We start from the raw sequence: 19,391 nt of genomic DNA, 5'->3' as shown, positions 1-19,391 counted from the left end.
CACTCCTGTGACGATCTTTCAAAGAAAGCATTTGGATGTGACGCTCAGCACGTGCCTCAGCTTCTTTGGACGACCAACCCGAGGCCTGTTCTGCGTGGACCCTGTTCTTTTAAAACGCTGGATGATCTTAGCCACTGTGCTGCAGCTCAGTTTCAGGGTGTTGGCAATCTTCTTGTAGCCTTGGCTATCTTCATGTAGCTCAACAATACATATTTTAAGATCTTCAGAGAGTTCTTTGTCAGGTGGTGCCATGTTGGAACTTTCAGTGACTAGTATGAGACAGTGTGAAAGCTGCACTACAAATTTAAACACACCTGCTCCCTATGCACACCTGGACCTAGTAACACTAACGAGTCACATGACATTTTGGAGGGAAAATGACAAGCAGTACTCAATTTGGACATTTAGGGATGTAGCTTCTAAGGCAGGGGTGGGCAAACCGGTCCTCGAGGGCCACAGTGGGTCCTGGTCTTTGTTCCAACTGATTCAGCACAGAGAGTTTAACCAATGAGGTTTCAGTGGAAACAAGAAGCACCTGACTGCAATCAACTGATTGCACTTGTAAGAAACCAGATTGGTGAAAGGCTGTCCTCATGATGGGTATGAACAAAAACCCACACCCACTGCGGCCCTTTGTGGAACAGTTTACCCACCCCTGTTCTAAGGGGTGTACTCACTTTTGTTGCCAGGGGTTTAGATATGAATGGCTATATTTTTAGTTATTTTGAGGGGAAAATAAATTAACTCTATTATAGAAGCTGCACATAAACTACATTGTGTCAAAGTTTCATTTTGTCAGTGTTGTCCAATGAAAAGATATTCTTAAATATCTGCAGAAATGCGAGGGGTGCACTCACCTCTGTGATACAAAACATTATTGTTGATGAAATTACACTGCAATAATTTTTTAAAAATATGTCCTCATTTTGTGGTCACTCTAATTTTATTTGTTCTGGGATCATGTATCCAGTCACGTAGCAAAGTTCAACTTTACGCTTGATTTCCTCTGAATGCTCGCGGTCAAGAAACAATCAAAGATAAAAAGCAGACTTCCCCTCGCGGCTTCAGCCTCCGCCATCCAATCACGTGAGCCGGCTAGCTCGCCTCCTTAGCCTCCGGGACGCCATTACACGACAGGACAATGAGACCGGCCCAGACGCATTGTGGGAGTTCACATGCTCGGCAAAGCACCACCACAAAGTATGAAAGGCAGCTAACCTTAAAATGTTTTTAAAATAAGGCAGAAATTGTTATGCGCAGATCTTTCGCAACCATTCATCGTTAGCCAGAGGCTAGGAACACAAAAAGACAAGACTCGAGAAAGAATAAAGCCACACAATAAGACACTGTCCATAACAAGTGGCGACATGTCAGCATAAAGTAAATGCTATCTATCCCTCTTGTGACGCCTCTGATCAGAACCAGAACACACATGTTCACGTTTATGCTCATGTGTTGTCACGCCAAAATATGTGGAGAAAAAAGCAGGTGGGCTTTGAAATAATCTGGTTATGGTGGGGTTGAGGTTCACGAGGACAGAGAGCAACAGATGCACAACCTCAGCTATTAACAAGATGGGATAAGCACATGTACATATTCACCATCTTTTGCCACAAAATAACCATATTTAAATGTGTTGACTGGCAAACAGGAGATGCTTCTGTGAATGGACAAACAGGCAATGACTGCTAGTTCCTCCTAGTTCAAATGGATTGAATAAACATTGGTGATATAGGCGGCCAACAGGCTGAGGAGGAGAAAAAAAACAAACACATGGCCTGACATGAAATGTGGGTCAGCAGGCTTTTAGGAGCACACGGATGTCACACTGTAAAGACATAAAGATAACCACACCCAACCCCCCCAATGTCATCCTTCCAATCCTGTCCTTACTCCCCTGCTGTGCAGGGGAACAAATTCCACCCGCCTCCACCATTAGTAACACTGTCCTGACACGTGCCATATTGTCAGTGTTTGTCCAGATGCAGATAACATTTTTCCCCCCAAAAAACGAACATCCTGCTGAGCTATTAGCGGAGCGCTGAATATTAAACACCTTAAGTGGATCCCACGCTGACATTAATGGCTGCCTAAAAGTACTCTCAGTGTTTTGTCTGAATGGAAAAAGTAAAGAAAAGCCCCCGCGGCGGCACAAATCGTCACTGAAGCTGACAGAAACAGGTCTACAGACGGAAACAGATCTACTTAGAAGCTAAAATGGGAAGTCACCCATTGTTCATGATTTCATGCTGTGATGCACTAAGTGATGCAAGAATTGCCCAGTGTCAACTAAAAATGTAAGAAATTCTAACATACAAATAATTCAGTTCAGTTTTTCTATCACACAGGTTAGGATTCGGACCACAAAAACAGGTTTAATTTGAACTCAAATGTTTTAGAAAAACTTTCCATTTCAGATTACAAAAATTAGTTTTTAGACATAGGTTTAAATAACAGGATAAAATTTAGGACCACATTTGGTGTGGTTTAGATCACAAAGTACTAGCATTAGTCGAATTAAAGTAAATCATGTTAAAAAGGGAGATACTGTACAGTGGATTATTAATCAACATGGATGATCAACGGTCTAATCTGGGATTAGCACATTCGTACAGTGACACCATAATAAACGACTCCTGAGTTTAAGTGCCCATTAAACACATCATCATCGACATCTGTTTTAATCTCAAGAGGATAACAATATTTTGTTCATCCATGTTGTCTCGTTGGAACCAGGGATAATGATGTCATACAGCATTTAGCACTTTGTGAAAAAAGACATCACCTGTCTGTAAAAAGAGAGAACCCCTCCAACTCTCCCTTCGCCCACCATCCAGAAGGCTACTGAGGCGTTTACTCCCACGTCCATTAAACTTTCTTCCCGTGGGCATGGAACTCTCATCTGAGAATTTTTGGCAGACATCCAGAAGACTTGCCCGTGTACAATGCAAGTCATCGCGCTGCTTCTTTTACAACAGCTGCCAGGTCACTTCAACACTACTACGGGGACTAGAAAGAAACACTGTGTTATAATAATAAAACTCTTTGAAAGAGTCAAAAGGTTTGCTATAGGGTTAAGCATGCAGTGAGACTGCTGTACAACTCTTTGCTTATTTACGTGTTACCATTTAAATTTAAAAACAGTGTAAGGAAGCCAAATTTGTGACTTTAATCTTTTATTTAATGTTATTCATTAAATTATGTGATAATATTGTTATTGTAATAATATATAAATACTATATAGAGATGTCCCGATCGGGTCCGATCATGTCATTTTCAAAGTATCGGAATCGGCTTAAAAAATATCGGCCATGCCTTTTTTTAATATATATATTTTAATTAAATCGTTTTCTAATTGTATTTAACGTTACAGACATAATATGTTACGCTTATCCAGAGTCTTTAGTTTAGGCTTAATGTAGGGTTATCAAATTTATCCCAATAATGGCGGTAATTAATTTTTAAAAAATGTATCACGTTAAAATATTAATCGCAATTACTGCATGCGCTGCACGACCCACTCACGCATTGTTGCGCTCCATCTGTAATGGCGCCGCTTTGCCGTTATGGAGAGTTCAAAGGCAACGTAGAATGAGAAGAGTGAATTCTGGCAGCCTTTGGAGCCTTATTTTAATTGGCTAAAGCCTTACAATCCCTCTCCCTACGATTAGAAATATCATGGGCAGCAATGAGGGGAAGCAAGGTAGCAATTTATCTTTTTCTTAACACCTTATATTTTATCCCATCGCAGAGAAGATATATGTATTGGTAGCACTACGTACAGTCATGGTTCCACTTGTCATGGTTCCACTTCCCATCATGCATTTGGGCATGCCCTTCAGTATCATTTACTGAAAGCTCAATACACTAGATGGCAATATTTAGTCACAATATACAAACTCACAAGTCTTTCTATCCGTGGATCCCTCTCACAGAAAGAATGTTAATAATTATATGCCATCTTGAGGATTTATTGTCATAATAAACAAATACAGTACTTATGTACTGTATGTTGTATGTATATATTCGTCCGAGTTTTATTCATTTTTTTCTTAATGCATTGCGGAAAAATTATCGGGAATGACTGGAATTGAATCGGGAGCAAAGAAAAAGCAATCGGATCGGGAAATATCGGGATCGGCGGTTACTCAAACTAAAACGATCAGGATCGGATCGGGAGCAAAAAAACATGATCGGAACAACCCTAATACTAAATATATAATATTTATAACATAAATATTACAATTTGAAGATTAAAGTTTTCGATAATTTGGATGAACTTTAACGAAATATTGAAAAACTATGAATAGGCTTGAGTAGGGGATTAACAAGATTTTTTTTGTTGTCAACGACAATTTAATTTAATTCCCCAGAAATCGAAACAAACTGCTATCCATAACCAAGTTTTCGTACTTTTAGACCCTCGCTGATGTATGAAAGGTCCATTTTTTCCGCTTCTCGCAGCGTATTAGTCTGGTGACAGTAGCAGTAGGTTAATGGAAATTCCTCTGTCAACCGGCCAAGTGGAAAAACAAGATGGAGCTCTAATCCACATAATTTGCAATTAGTCGGAAGTTGGCTAATGAGTTCAACCTTTTAGTAACATGGACTTAGTAACATGGACTCAATATTTAAGCGGAGCAAGGTGAAAATTTTTTTAATTCAAACATCAAATTCAATTAAGCTTTTAGGTTCCCAAAATGTGACAATTGACATTTTTTATGCATGCTGCTGTGTACATGTTTGCTGTGAAAGATAATGTGAACTGAAGACCAAAAGCATTCTGGATGTCAGATCCCTGTTACAAGCTGTTGTCACATCGGTAAAAATCGGGGCATTTGGTGTGACATGGACATTTGGAACGTTTGCAGTAGGTACGTTTTCCAGTATAGCGTTGCACTTTGAGTAAAGCACAGCCTGAAGCGGGCAGTGAAGAACAAACAAAACGAGAAGAACCAGGAGATCAAGCGAAGCCAAGCTACGGAAGCGCCTAAAAGAAAGTAAAAGAAAAGCCTAGGTTTGCAAATCCTTCTGTTCTTGCTGAGGCTGCCATTTTTTTCAGCAAAAGTTAAGAGTGGTGAAGGCGCCTCGCACACCAGAGGCGATGGCAGCGGCAACCCACCAACTTGAAGATTTGAGTTATCGGCTTTTACCGTGCTAGAGCGACGACGACCCTTACAGCTAAGCCGGCAGACGTTCTGTTCCCGCTCAGTTCGCACATGACGAAGCCAACATCAAAGATGATTGGTGTTCCTCTCAGGTGTTGAGTGGTCGTTGAGTGCAACTTGATGACTTTGGCACAAACATACAAACCAAACTTCTGCTTTACGAGTACTTCAATCGATGTATTTCATCAGTGCTCAGGAAATGAAAGCAAACATTGTGGAAAAGGATGGGATGCATCAAACATAACCTTTAGCGTTACATTGACTCCATTATCACCAAACCTGTAGTCAAATGGAGTTTTTCTAAGATTTTGCAACTTGATTTCAACAAGTGACAGAAAAACTACCCCCTCCACCAGTTCAACAGATCAATGTCAAATTTAGTGGAGGTGTTGATCAAAAGAGAATGCATGAAAAGGTTTTCAGGAGCCATTCCAAAAATTTAACAAAAGTCAGGGATTTGAGAAAATCACTCATTTTAGACTCAGTCACACCCTGTAGGAAGTTATTTAAAAATTGAAAATAAATAACTGTTCAGAAAAAGAAAATCGTGATGACAGTAAGTGTGCATCTTTCTCAACAGTGTAAATGAAAAAGCCCTGGGAGATGGGATTCATTCCTGGTCTCAATTGCAATTTCCCTCGCTTCTCAAAACATTGAAGACAACCCAGAAGTTGTGTCATGCTGTCTCATTAAACCCCCTTTCACACATACCTGAACACCGTTTGAATCCCGGGATTTAAACAGGGAGCCCTTATGTGTGAAAGCAATTCCACGGGCGGACTGAGACGGAGATTATGCGGACATTCAACGGGTCACGTCTTAGTATTATGACCGGGACTTTCCCACAGCAAGGCATGTGTGAAAGCAAGCGTTTGATTCCTGGGTCACGGCATAAGGCTGATGACGTAAATATCATGGTGGGTCATTTCCTCTTTCTCGGATACGGAAAGCAGTAAACAAACATCACAATTATTAACATGGCATACTGAAAATTGCAAAACTGAATTGAAAACAACTAAATTAAATTGCTACTGGATTGTAGAGCCGAGAACGAGAGTTCTTTTTCCATCTTTGGAAATGTGTGGTTTATTTTGTTGCCGATGCCAACCAAAAATGGCGTAATGTCCGGGTTATAAAATTGCGCCAAGCCACCAACACGGGACAAGTCTGTGAAAGTGTCCCCCGGATTTTTCTCAGGACATTTCTCATGTGTGAAAGCCATGACACGGGTAAATCCCGCGTCACCTTACACGGGAATTTACCGGGGAAATACAGTTGTGGTCAAAAGTTTACATACAGTGGGGAGAACAAGTATTTGATACACTGCCAATGAGTTTTCCCATTGGCAGTGTATCAAATACTTGTTCTCCCCACTGTACACTTGTGAAGAACATAATGTCATGGCTCTCTTGAGTTTCCAGTTATTTCTACAACTCTGATTTTTCTCCGATAGAGTGATTGGAACAGATACTTCTTTGTCACAAAAAACATTCATGAAGTTTGGTTCTTTTATGACATTATTATGGGTGAACAGAAAAAACTGATCAAATCTGCTGGGTCAAAAATATACAAACAGCAGCGCTAATATTTGATAACATGTTCCTTGGCCATTTTCACTTCAATTAGGCGCTTTTGGTAGCCATCCACAAGCTTCTGGCAAGCTTCTGGTTGAATCTTTGACCAGTCCTCTTGACAGAATTGGTGCAGTTCAGTTAAATTTGATGGCTTTCTGACATGGACTTGTTTCTTCAGCATTGTCCATAAGTTCTCAATGGGGTTTAAGTCAGGACTTTGGGAAGGCCATTCGAAAACCTTAAATCTAGCCTGATTTAGCTATTCCATTACCACTTCTGATGTGTGTTTGGGGTCATTGTCCTGTTGGAACACCCAACTGCACCCAAGACCCAATCTTCGGGCTGATGACTTTAGGTTATCTTGAAGAATTTGAAGGTAATCCTCCTTCTTCATTATCCCATTTACTCTCTGTAAAGCACCAGTTCCATTGGCAGCAAAACAGCCCCAAAGCATAATACTACCACCACCGTGCTTGACGGTAGGCATGGTGTACTTGGGGTTAAAGCCCTCACATTTTCTCCTCCAAACATATTGCTGGGCATTGTGGCCAAACAGCTCGATTTTTGTTTCGTCTGACCACAGAACTTTCCTCCAGAAGGTCTTATATTTGTCCATGTGATCAGCAGCAAACTTCAGTCGAGCCTTAAGGTGCCGCTTATGGAGCAAGGGCTTCCTTCTTGCACGGCAGCCTCTCAGTCCATGGAGATGCAAAACACGCTTGACTGTGAACACTGACACCTGTGTTCCAGCAGCTTCTAATTCTTGGCAGATCTGCTTTTTGGTGATTTTTGGTTGAATCTTCACCCTCCTGACCAATTTTCTCTCAGCAGCAGGTGATAGCTTGCGTTTTCTTCCTGATCGTGGCAGTGACAAAACAGTGCCATGCACTTTATACTTACAAACAATTGTTTGCACTGTTGCTCTTGGGACCTGCAGCTGCTTTGAAATGGCTCCAAGTGACTTTCCTGACTTGTTCAAGTCAATGATTCGCTTTTTCAGATCCATGCTGAGCTCCTTTGACTTTCCCATTGTAGCGTTTGTGGGCGTTTGCATCCAATGAGCCCTATTTGCCTCAGAGAAGTCAAAATTGCTAATTCGTGTTGCTGTATGTATATTTTTGACCCAGCAGATTTGATCACTTTTTCTGTTAACCCATAATAAAGTCATAAAAGAACCAAACTTCATGAATATTTTTTGTGGCAAAGAAGTATCTGTTCCAATCACTCTATTGGAGAAAAATCAGAGTTGTAGTAATAACTGGAAACTCAAGAGAGCCATGACATTATGTTCTTCACAAGTGTATGTAAACTTTTGACCACAACTGTAAGTCTGAAAAGGGCTTAAGTCTCAGTTTGCAAATAGAAACATGAGATGTACCCAAGAGAAAGTCACCTATTTTGGTTTCAAGCAGCCATTTTGGGCCTAATGCAGGGGTCAGCAAACCTGGTCCTCGAGTGCCACTATCCAGCTTGTTTTCCATGTCTCCTTTCTTACACACCTGAATCAAATAATCATGATCGTTACCAGGCTCCTGCAGAGCTTGCTGATGAGCTGATCATTTGATTCAGGTGTGTCAAAGGAGGAAGACATGGGAAAACAGGCTGGATAGTGGCACTCGAGGACCAGGGTTGCTGACCCCTGGCCTAATGTATATGCGCAAACTACATTGACTTTATGTCTGACTGGTTGACCACTTCCTTCTGGCACCAAAAGCATCACATCAATCAATTTCTAACAAACCAGATTTACACAATTGCTAATATCTAACGTAACTATTTTCAATATTTGACGTCTAGAAGAAAATTGCTCACAGAGCGAGGGAAACGTTTTAAAACATCAGACGATTAAAAGACTTCATACAATTGTTCTACAGCTATTTTCAACACTTTAAATTGGTTGACATTGTGTAAACCACAGAGCGAAAGTATGGATCTGTAAAAAAAAAAATGTATTAGCTTAACCATATTTGGACGTACAAGTTTTCACCTGACAGCAGCATTATGTAAAATAGATTTCTTGGCTTCATAATGGTTGGTTACTATTGTCCTAAAGCCTCCTTGTTTACAACAAGAAATCAAACATCACACAAAACGTCTTATCAGGCTACCAAAAGACAGGCAGGCAAAGCGAGGCGGCGACGCCTGTTTGTTCGCAGGCGTTCTTGTCTTTTTATTTTATTCCCTCGCTGGAGATGAAGCGTAATGGAGGCCGTTCAATAAAGAGCCGGGAATCAAATCACTGTAAATCCCCTGGAGCTTTTCTCCTGGCGTTCAGAGTGGAGGATGGAAAAAAAAAAAAAAAACGGCGGTTAATTCTCATGATCATTCAAGGACAAGCGGGAGAGTTTTTTTTGTGGTTGCCAATAGAGCTCCAAAACAATAACTTAACACTGTCGTGAGTTCAGCACTTGAACAAAAAAAATAAAAAAGAGGATTGTGTTCCTTTTTTACTCAGTGGGATTATGACGCCGTGCCAGATGTCAATCATCCGCTCGGGAAAACATTTGTGCTGAGCTCTGCATAATGTTTGACTTGGCAAGATTAAGATGAGGAGGAAGAAAAGTAGAGTAGCGAGCGAAGGTTTTCTAAGCTTATGTTTTACACCAGCACCGAGCTAAACAGTGGGACTCAATAAGTGCATGCAAAAGCAGCCGAGCCTGCATTTTGGTGAATTTCAGTTATTTGGAGTAGGACTGTGGAAAATACGGGATCAGCATCTGGCACCCGAGTGTCCGATTGACAAGGAATATGGGGCACGCGCTCATTCTGACAACACAAATTACCAAGATGGTCATTTAGGTTTGAAAGTTCTGTCGATGATATTATGGAAGCATATGCCCATAGTTAGCTGGGATAGGCTCCAGCACCTCCGTGACCCTTGTGAGGAAAAGCGGCATGGAAAATGAATGAATGAATGGATATATTTTGCTCGCTCATCGAGATTTTTTTGTTCTGTTTTGATGCCACATTATTTGAAGCTATTTTGATCATTTGGAGTAGCCTGGCAAGCCAGCTTGACTTTTGTCATGTACAAGATACATTGCAAATCAGTCCGGTCTTTTCCACTCCGGTCCAATCTGGACCAACTAATCACAGGACACCAGGCATGACTTTGTGATGCATCAAGAAGGGGAGCGACAGCGAATTGCTTTGCACTCCTGGGTGTTTTGGACAATGTTGTGCATTTTGTTTTTTTTTTGTATATCCAACAAAGAGGCTGTTGATGGAACTTTTTTCAACTTCATGATAATGCTTGTACAACGGAAAGTCTCTTTCGAAGCACGAGTGAACAAACAAAACAAACTTTAAACATCCGCTCCAACTAGCTGTCAGACCGAGTTACAGGCAGACCTAACTCCACAAATCATTCCAACACATTAAACATTTGATCTCTTTTCAAAAAAAGGGTGGGCTACTATACACGACAATATACAATGTACTCCTACATGTTTCACACAAAAACGGCAGTTATCATTCACTAGTATTCGATTTGACTGCTTGCAATGATCGTTTTTTACTGAAATTTGACTTCTACTGACAGCAAGGTCCGTTGCGTTCACATCACATCCGTGCTTCAGTAATTTTTTCTAATTCGGTCTGTGCTTGTTAGTCCCACTTCAAGCATTAATTTTGAAATCCAGACCAAACCACATCTGACTTGCCATGTACTAGTACTGTATATTGCACATCGCAAAAGTCAGGCTGGCTTGCCAGGCTACATTTGAAGCCTGGTGCTCATTTTTGAGATTTTGAAGCCATTGGGTTTCATGATCAACTATTTTGTCTGCTAAACTACAGTCAATTTGTGTCAACACCATGTTTAGTCAATCAAATATGTCACAAGTGATCACCAAGATTGACCTAATTTTTTTTGTTTTTTGTTTTTTCGTTTTTAAATATGTCATAAGCGATCACAGAGATCAACTAAAACATTTTTTTGATCTTGTATTTAAATCTAATGAGCACAGTCTGGGCCTGTGTGTCCAAAAGAAGCAAAAACCTCATACCAAATTTGCCAACCATTCTTTGACTCTCAACAAACAAATATGTTCAACTTGTTCTTTGTAAAGGTAAAGACTTTGACGTCGGGGTGACGGCATGAAATTCTAAAGTGTTAGACAATGAAAACCTTCCTGATCTTTGGGAAAAACAATCCAAAAATGGTTCTCATGAAACTTAACACCATGTATACTTGTCATGTTAGTGCCATTGGACCCCCAACATAACAAACACATCCCTCGTACCGTACTCGTTTCCTGTCTTCTAAGGGGGCCCACAGGATATCCACTTTCTGTTTCTCTATCTCGCGAGGCGCGGGGTATTTATCTTAGGATTGTAGCGGTGGGAATGGACACAGTATCCTTTTGGAGTTGGGAACCACACAATTATTTTGTCACCACCGTAGCAACAAACGCAAGAGGAACACTGTAGCCCCTTTTATAGCTATTCGATCCCAAATGATTTGAAATCATCGAAATATGATGTAAGTTACACGTCATCACTTGATGCTGCATGATTTGAAGTGTTGCACATTTGATAACATCTTATTTGTCGTAATCTCTACCATTTAATTTCACATTTAACTTTGGTGCAAAAATATGCGATCGGGACAACTCAATGAAAAACCCAATTTCTTACAAGTATCATATTGTGTCAAATGTAAATACCAGAAGACAATTACTTGTGAATCCTATTAAATCTGTATTCAATTTATTACACCATAAAGATATTTGGCTCATTCAATGCCATTGAATAGGGGGGCAGGGAATGATCATTAGCATCCAATGACTTAAACCCCTTTCACACATACATAAAGACTGTTTATTAGCCCTAATGTGTGAAATTCCTCAATTTCCTGTGTTGACTGACACGGACATCACGCGGACATTTACCGGGACACGTCCTAGTACAATGTCTGGGACTTACCCAGGACGCGGCAAGTGTGAAAGCAGGAGTTTAATTCCCGGGTTAAAGCGCGAAAGCTGATGATGTAGATCTCGTGGCAGGCCGATCGTCGTTTCCTCTTTCTTCGCAGTAAGACGAAAAGTGGTAAACAAACATCCCAATTATCAACATGGCAAACTGATAATAGCAAAATTAAACTGGAATCATAACGAAAGTAAATTTCGACTAAGATATAAGTCTGAAAGTGTTCAAAGTGACTATTCTCTCAACAACACAGGATAGGAAAGGTTGAAGAATACTTGAAAATATCTTGGAATATTCAGCAACAGGTTAATTGTATATAATTGGCTATAAAAGGAATATCAGTGTAAGGTAAGGCAACAAGGTTCACCACTTTGTGAGAAATTGCATGAGCAGAACACGCCTTGGGATTTCATCATCTACTCTCCATATTCTCATTATACTTTGTAGGATTCTGAACAATGGTGGCAAGGCCCCGAAGCAACACTGATTGGCTATGACCTTCGATCTCTCAAGCGGCACTGATTAAAAAGAGCCATGATCATTTAATGAGTATTACCACGTGGACAAGGGAACAATTCAGACAACCATTGTACAGTGCTTCGTCTACAAATCCAAAATAGCGTGTACAAAGAAGAAGTACACATACTGTAGCATGTAATGTGAAAATAGTATCAACAACCTTATTCCATATCAGTCCACATAAAGACCTTCAGAACACATGTGTTGGGTGGGTTCTGTGTGAAAGATGCAAGGGGGGAAAAACGATCAGTTCTTCCATACATCGAGTAAATTCTGCTTGGAAAGGGCTTTTGACACAGCAGCCGAATCAGAGTACAAAACTATGAAGTGCAAATATGACAGCCAGTCAGCAAGCAAGGGAGTGAATAAAGTTAAAAAAGGTCAGATGTTGAAAAGGTTTCATTTGGTGGAGAAGGCTGCTATGTGAGCTGACATTTAGCGGCCATCTTGTGATTACTTTCTCCTGCAGGTGTGATGGCCAACGCTCTTGTTTGCGCCTCAGGCTCACTACAACGAGCCCACTAAGACCTTTTACACAAATACCAACATAAACCCGTGGAAAGGTTACAGCAAAAAATGGTTGTGAGTGGAATTAACATGAAATGGCAGTGCTTTTAAGAAACAAACTCAAAATGTTGGTCACCAGACTTAATGGCCAGTATACTCTATGTGATGGACATAAAATGGTGGTCAGTGTATGTCAAAAGTATTCAGAGTACTTCAATTTCTTCACATTCTCCAATGTTACAGTCTTTTAACAATATGGTAGCTGTGCAAACAACAATGGATTGATTGACAATTTATTGAGTAATAATTTTCATCACTTAAAGCCATTTTTAAAGCTACTTTGATTGCTTCACCTCTAAAAGGTAAATATTCTCTGATTTCTGTAGTTTCATCATAATTAGGTAATTGGTAACTTCTGCTTTTAATTTGCAGAACAACGATCAACAATTTGGACTATTTGCTGACCTTTTCCAGATCAAACCAGTGAGTAAAATCATAGTTAATAATTTAAAAAAAAATTTTTAAAGAGAAAAAAAAAAAAAAAAAAAAAAAAAAAACACACCCCAAAGACAACATGAAAAAAGGTTTAATTTTTGCTAATTTAATTTTAAAAAATGTTTTACGAAGACCTAATGAATACACAGAGTGTTGTAACTGAGCCTGACTGCAAATAGCAAAAATCTGACGGTAATTGAAACCCATGTATAGCACATGAGAATACTGACTCTGAAATTCTTCCCTTAACAACCAAACCTCAACTTCGTCTCTTCATACTACAGGTCTTAATGCACGAATCCAATTTTTTTTGTGTTTTTCCGACTCGAGTCAGGCCTTAACTTTACGGTCTGAACGGGACAAGTCGCATAGAAGTGGACCATTTCAAATCCGATCTGAGTCACTTTCGTATGTGGTTTAAATCCAATCTGGGCCACATTTTTTCAGAACGTGACTGGCGGTCTGAACAGTCAAGATCGGAATTCATGCAGCAATTACGTCAGCAAAGAGCAAGAGGCACGGAGGACGGGTGCCATGTAGGCATTAGCGCCTAGCTTGAACTCTTCTTTTAAGCACGAAGCGGGCGTGATCACAGTCATAAAAAAATAAAATGAAAATGTGGATATGTGTAGAATGGTGATATTGGAAATCTGAGTTATGTCGACGATGTCATTATGGACTGTTGTGTGCAGAATTTGATGGGGAAAATGTTATTTGTTAAATATTTTGGAATAAGTGGGAAAATTCACGGGCTTTGTATGTTCTATTTTAATTCAATTTCATGCTTTTCCCCCCACTATGAACGGTTATAACCAGTTGTGGAATGTACTTTTTCCAGTGTATTAAACATGACTCACTATCTTCAAGATGCATTGTAATTAAAACAAAACCGGTTTATTCAGTTATATACAGGCAATATGGTAGTAGTGATCATATAGATAAGAGCAACATTTTTATTTAGTAAACATAGCAGACACAGAAAGTAGACGTACCTGTCAGTAGAAGGGGGTCTCTCCGGTTGCGCCTTGCTGACTTGTGTGTAGTGGGAATCCGAGTGCTGGTGTACGTGATGGTGCTGTAAGCGGGGGTAGTGGTCAAGGTCACTGCGGGGGCTGCTGTGCCCGCCGTTGTTGAGCGGGCTGATGCCGGCGTACAGGTGCTCATCCTCCGAAGACCTCTCCCCCGAGCGGCTCAAGTCCAGGATCTCAGCGTAATCTCGCTCCCGCGCCTGACGCTCACGCAGTTCTCGGGTTTTGGCCTGGATCCTGGTCAAGGAAAAATTTCCCACAAAATATGAATGGATACTGAGAGCACAAATGGGGCAACTCAGGTAAGGTTTTTACTTTTGTTGCCAGCGGAAAAATCCTTTGGCCAAATTTGGTCAACTTTCAAATATTTATAAATGGCTTGCTTTCTTCTGATATTACAATGTTAATAGCCACAAAATAGCTGTTTGCTGGTGGAGGGTATATGTGCTTCATATCATTTTAAAGTAGTCTTATCCAAGGCTACTTTACTTTGTAGCTATTGAACATTTCTCCAGTGTAAACCCATGAAAAGATGGAGAAAATAAGTAGAAGTATTGACAAAAATTTTACCTGTCAAGACTTAAACGTCTACAACCCTACATATACAGCACACAAACATACATTCACACACTTTAAATATAAATTAATTGCATGATTTAAGTTATGTTTTCCATACAGTGTGTGACGTCCTCAGCATCTGCTTAAAGTTTTACAATGTGCTGAAATAGCGCCAGAATCGTTGTGGTTATTATGGGACAACTTCCCATCCTACTGCCGGCGGCGGGTGGGCTGGTCTCCGCATTAGGATGCACTAACCCCATAATTAGTGAGCATGCCTTTACAAGCAGCAATTATGGTCAAAACACCCGCCGAGAGTAGGGCTGCACCAGGGCAATCTCAAATGCGGAACACTTCATTCTAGTAGGCCAATATACAAAAAAAGCACACTAACAGAAGCAGTAGTAGAAGATGTAGTTTGTGGTTAGTGTACACAAGTATGCTGGCTGATAACACCTCCACAATTCCCACTCGAGTGGAAAGCAGCTGACAAAAGACAAAATGAAAGACAACTAAAAGTCTGAAACTATTTTTCCAATTTTCCACTAGACATAGTAGGAAAAAAACAGCAACTTTTGAATAATTGTTGTTCAGCATTCACACAAGTAACAAATTTTATATTGTACAATAGATCACCTTTCTTGCTCCATCCTCATCTTGAGCGTCTCCTCGTCAGAAACTTGCATCTCCTCTGGCCGCCATTTGCTAGAACCTTTGCGGTCAATCCTGTCATCCTTTCGGTGCTTCCCGAACCTGAAAACAGCAAAAATTTAAAAATCTATTAAAAAAAAAACCTGAGCAGGAAAGAAAAATCTCAAGGGGCAATATCTGAAAGACATACAGGAACCTACACTTTACCTGAACATGTCTCCGAGCCCTTTGAGCATTCCCTTTTTTGCTTTTCCCTTATCCTTCTCTTTTTCTTTGTCTTTCTGCACATCTGGCTTCTTCTTGTCCTTGCCACCTTTGTCCTTTTTCTTGTCATCTTTGGCTCTTGCATTGCCGTTGACCATCGTCGTCTTTTCTCCACCCGGCGACAGCGGTGTCAGCTCGGCCACAGTGGACACAGAATCTCGACCCGAGCGAGAACTCTCTTCGGTGTCCTCCTCCACTGCCAGACACACAAGTTCACAAAACACCAAAGCATGAGTAAGTATATGAGAGACATTTGTATTTTTCCCTTTGTGCTAATTTATGAAAAGAGGGGTTGTACTTGTTGTTTTAACACAAGCAGAATTAGCCAAGCCTTCTCCTGCAACGCACAACCACGTAGAGGGGTAAAGGTGTGTGAAATTATCTGTTATGACAGGGGGGAATTGTATTTTATTGTAATATAACTGAATGACATTGTGCCAATGGTTTTTTTTGCTTATTGTATATGGTAACTTGTAGAGGTGTGCGAAATTTCCGATTCTTAGATTATTTGCGATTCGGCCGTGGAAGATTCGAGAACGATTCACAAAAGTTAAAGACAGATTTACGGCTTCATTGCTTACTTTTACGAGAAATATAGTTACGACTAAAATTCCAAAGGTACTTTTCCAAAAATTATATCGAAGTTCTGATGAACATCAACATGAGACCCGTCATGCCATGGGGGGTAGATTCATTTTGCCTCATGTCAAAACAAACCATGGAAAAAGTTCAGTCATGTATAGAGCGATGTTGGGCTGGAACACTGTGCCAATTGAAATTATTTCTGCAAACAGTAAAAATCAGTTTAAGTTCCTTCTGAAGAGACATTTAATTAGTAATGAATTCTGAAACGAAATAACTAACCGCCATGAGCCAGATAACTTCAATGAACGTCAGGAAAACAAAGACTGGGTCTTTTCTGTACATGTACATGCATGTAGTATATAGATATGTATAGAGATATATGTAATGTGTATGTCTGTACTATATGTGCATTTATATGTAGGGGTGTGTGTGTGAGTGTATGGATAGGGAGGGAGGGGAGGGGGTGGGTGTGGGATTTTTTATTGTTATTTTTTCCGTATGCATTTTGGTTGGTGAGGCAAGCACTGGTGTAAATGTTTGAACGGAGCAGGCTGAATTGACTCCAGGAAGAGTAGATGTACCTGTTACAACTAATGGAGATCAAAATAAATACAAATACAAAATACAAATACAACATTCATATTCCGATTATTTAAATATGCCAAGTAAAGCAGAACTAAAACACGGTCTTTGGGACGCAATGAGGAACGGACCGCTGAGAGTACACACTCACAACTCATGCCACTAGATACAAAATAACAACAAGTATGGCTGACCTAACCAACCTACCTCTCCGTGAGATCAGACCTGCTCACATCAATTTAAAATACGATGTGTGGAATTCTTTTGGATTCTACTAGAAAATCGTCTTCTAGAATACAGGGGATTTCGAAGAATGTTGAAAGCAATAGAGCCGAGGTACGTCATCCCATCGCGACGCCATTTCACTGACATGGCAGTCCCGGTGTTCTGCCAAATTTTGCACCCTTATTTTTTTTTCTCCCAAAACTGTAGTGGCGGTGATTAAGCTCTCTTTTACATTCAGTTGGACTCTCAATGTTATCCAAAGGTGCTAAATAAACAAGTTATATCGTAAAATTACATGTGCAAGCAGCGTGCAGTTGTTGTGTGCCTCTAACATGGCATGTCTGAGGAGAACTTTTCTACATGTCCGTCCATGATCAAACGTAAGTAAATATTCCTTTTAGGGCTGCAGCTATCGAATATTTTAGAAATTGAGTAATCGACTGAAAATTCTATCGATTAATCGAGTAATCGGATACAAATTTTTTTTAATTTTTTTTTAAAGATAAAGAGCAATTATATAGATGAGAAAACTACTGCTGCACGATAATTATCGGTCCGATAATAGGAATTTGATAATTTATCATCCTGATAAATCCAATAACATTTATAATAGGACCGATAATATCTACTGTTCAGGCTTTGCAGTTTACACAATAGTATGGGAAATCAGTTGACCATTTGCGGGACATTGCTCCCACCTGCTGGTCAGAATAATTCAATGTACCTATTTTTTGTTACAGTAGTTTGGTTCAATCACTTACACATTGCGGTGTCTAGCGGTAGCATTGACAGCTCTGAATGCTTTCTGTTACGTTTCCGCCTCAGAAATATACAGTATGTAAGTATTTTATGTTTACTATTACAAATGGATGTGCAAAATATGTTTACTTCTGTGGTGAAGGGTCATATGTACCGAACTTCATAAGTTGTGTTATAGAAGCCAAAATATTCTTCCAAAATAAATTGAAGCCGTTTATACACTCGTCTGAATTTGGCTGACTTTGTGCATGAATGCAACACTGTGCTGTCAGTCAACCAGCTCTCCTGAGATGTGTGGGCATGTGGCAAGAGCAAAGTCAGATGGTACTTGTAGAAAAAGGTGCGGTGTCACATCACATCGTCCCCAATTTCAAAATTTGTCATTTGCCGAGAAGTTTGACTTGCAAAACTGATTGAAATTAAAATACAAACTGGATATATGACAAGCTTCAACCAAGTCCCACTCATTTTGACACGTTTTGGATGGAATAGTGTCAGAAAATTTGAAACCTGCCATGGGTGATCTTTACTCAAAAAGGAGCATTTAGCAGAAAGTAGGGGTGTGACAAAATATCGAAATGGTGAAATTTCGTGATACTTTGCATCCCAAAAGGTTGTCGATACACTCATGATATCGTTTTAAAAAGCTGTAAATGTTTAAAATAAATAAATAAGGAACCAACAAGTTGCTACCAAAATCTTCGACCATAATAGTGTCTCAGTTAACTCTATGGCTGACATTGACGACACTCAACGCCCAATCCATTTAGACTGGGAGAATTGAAGATACTGTAATTTTTGCACTATAAGGCGCACCTGACTATAAGCCGCCACCCACCAAATTCGACACGAAAATGGCATTTGATCATAGATAACCTGCACTGGACTATAAGGCGCAGCTTTCCTCACTGTATTATGGGATATTTACATCAAAAGATATCAACCAGTAACACTTTATTTGACAGCAGCATCATGAGACTGTCTTAAGACCAAATGAAACACCATGAAGCTTTGAACCAATTGGCTGCAAAGCTTCATTACTTCAAGGAGCTTCATTTGGCCATCACTGTTCTCATGGGGAGACGGACAACCTCTGCTGCCACCTGCTGTCAATGATGGTGTCGTCCAACATGCCTTCTAGCATGCATTGCAGCGCTACAGATGCAAATAACAAATCAAAATTCATGTTCTGTGCGAACTATTTCTTCAGTTATTGTTCTAGTTGTTTAATTAATTGCTAGCTATGGAATTTGGTAACACTATTTACAGTGGTGCCATAAGACTGTCATAAGACCATCATAATTATGACACTGCTATGAGCATTAATGAATGCTTATGACGGATGTCATTTTGTGTCATCCGGCAAATTATCTCCCGTTTGGATGGATGTAAAAGACTCTAGCTGAACATAAATGGAGTTAATGATATAATTTACTGGATGACACTTAATGACATCTGTCATAAGCGCTGATTAATGATAATGTCATGTCATAGCTATGACAGTCTTACGATGCCACTGCCAAATAAAGTGTTACCCATTAATCCAA

At 40.0% G+C, this 19,391-nt stretch overlaps 1 protein-coding gene across 8 annotated transcripts in view; it reads right to left on the bottom strand.

Moving 5' to 3' along the window:
• Positions 1–19,391, bottom strand: part of LOC130930158 (partitioning defective 3 homolog) — a 215,149-nt gene that overhangs the window by 34,255 nt on the left and 161,503 nt on the right. For all 8 annotated transcript variants that reach the window (XR_009066999.1, XR_009067000.1, XM_057857914.1 and 5 more), the window contains 3 exons: positions 15,637–15,889; positions 15,415–15,531; positions 14,185–14,457 (listed from right to left, as the gene is read on the bottom strand). Coding sequence is in view for 6 of the 8 variants with exons in the window: in XM_057857914.1 (XP_057713897.1) it covers positions 14,185–14,457; positions 15,415–15,531; positions 15,637–15,889 (643 nt within the window). In the remaining 2 variants the exon portion in view is untranslated. The remainder of the gene's footprint in view (positions 1–14,184; positions 14,458–15,414; positions 15,532–15,636; positions 15,890–19,391) is intronic.

Source organism: Corythoichthys intestinalis, chromosome 14 (genome assembly GCF_030265065.1).
Source record: "Corythoichthys intestinalis isolate RoL2023-P3 chromosome 14, ASM3026506v1, whole genome shotgun sequence".
Taxonomy (NCBI): Eukaryota; Metazoa; Chordata; class Actinopteri; order Syngnathiformes; family Syngnathidae; genus Corythoichthys; species Corythoichthys intestinalis.
Note: the sequence above shows the minus strand (reverse complement) of the source record. Positions and strands in the feature narration are given on the sequence as shown.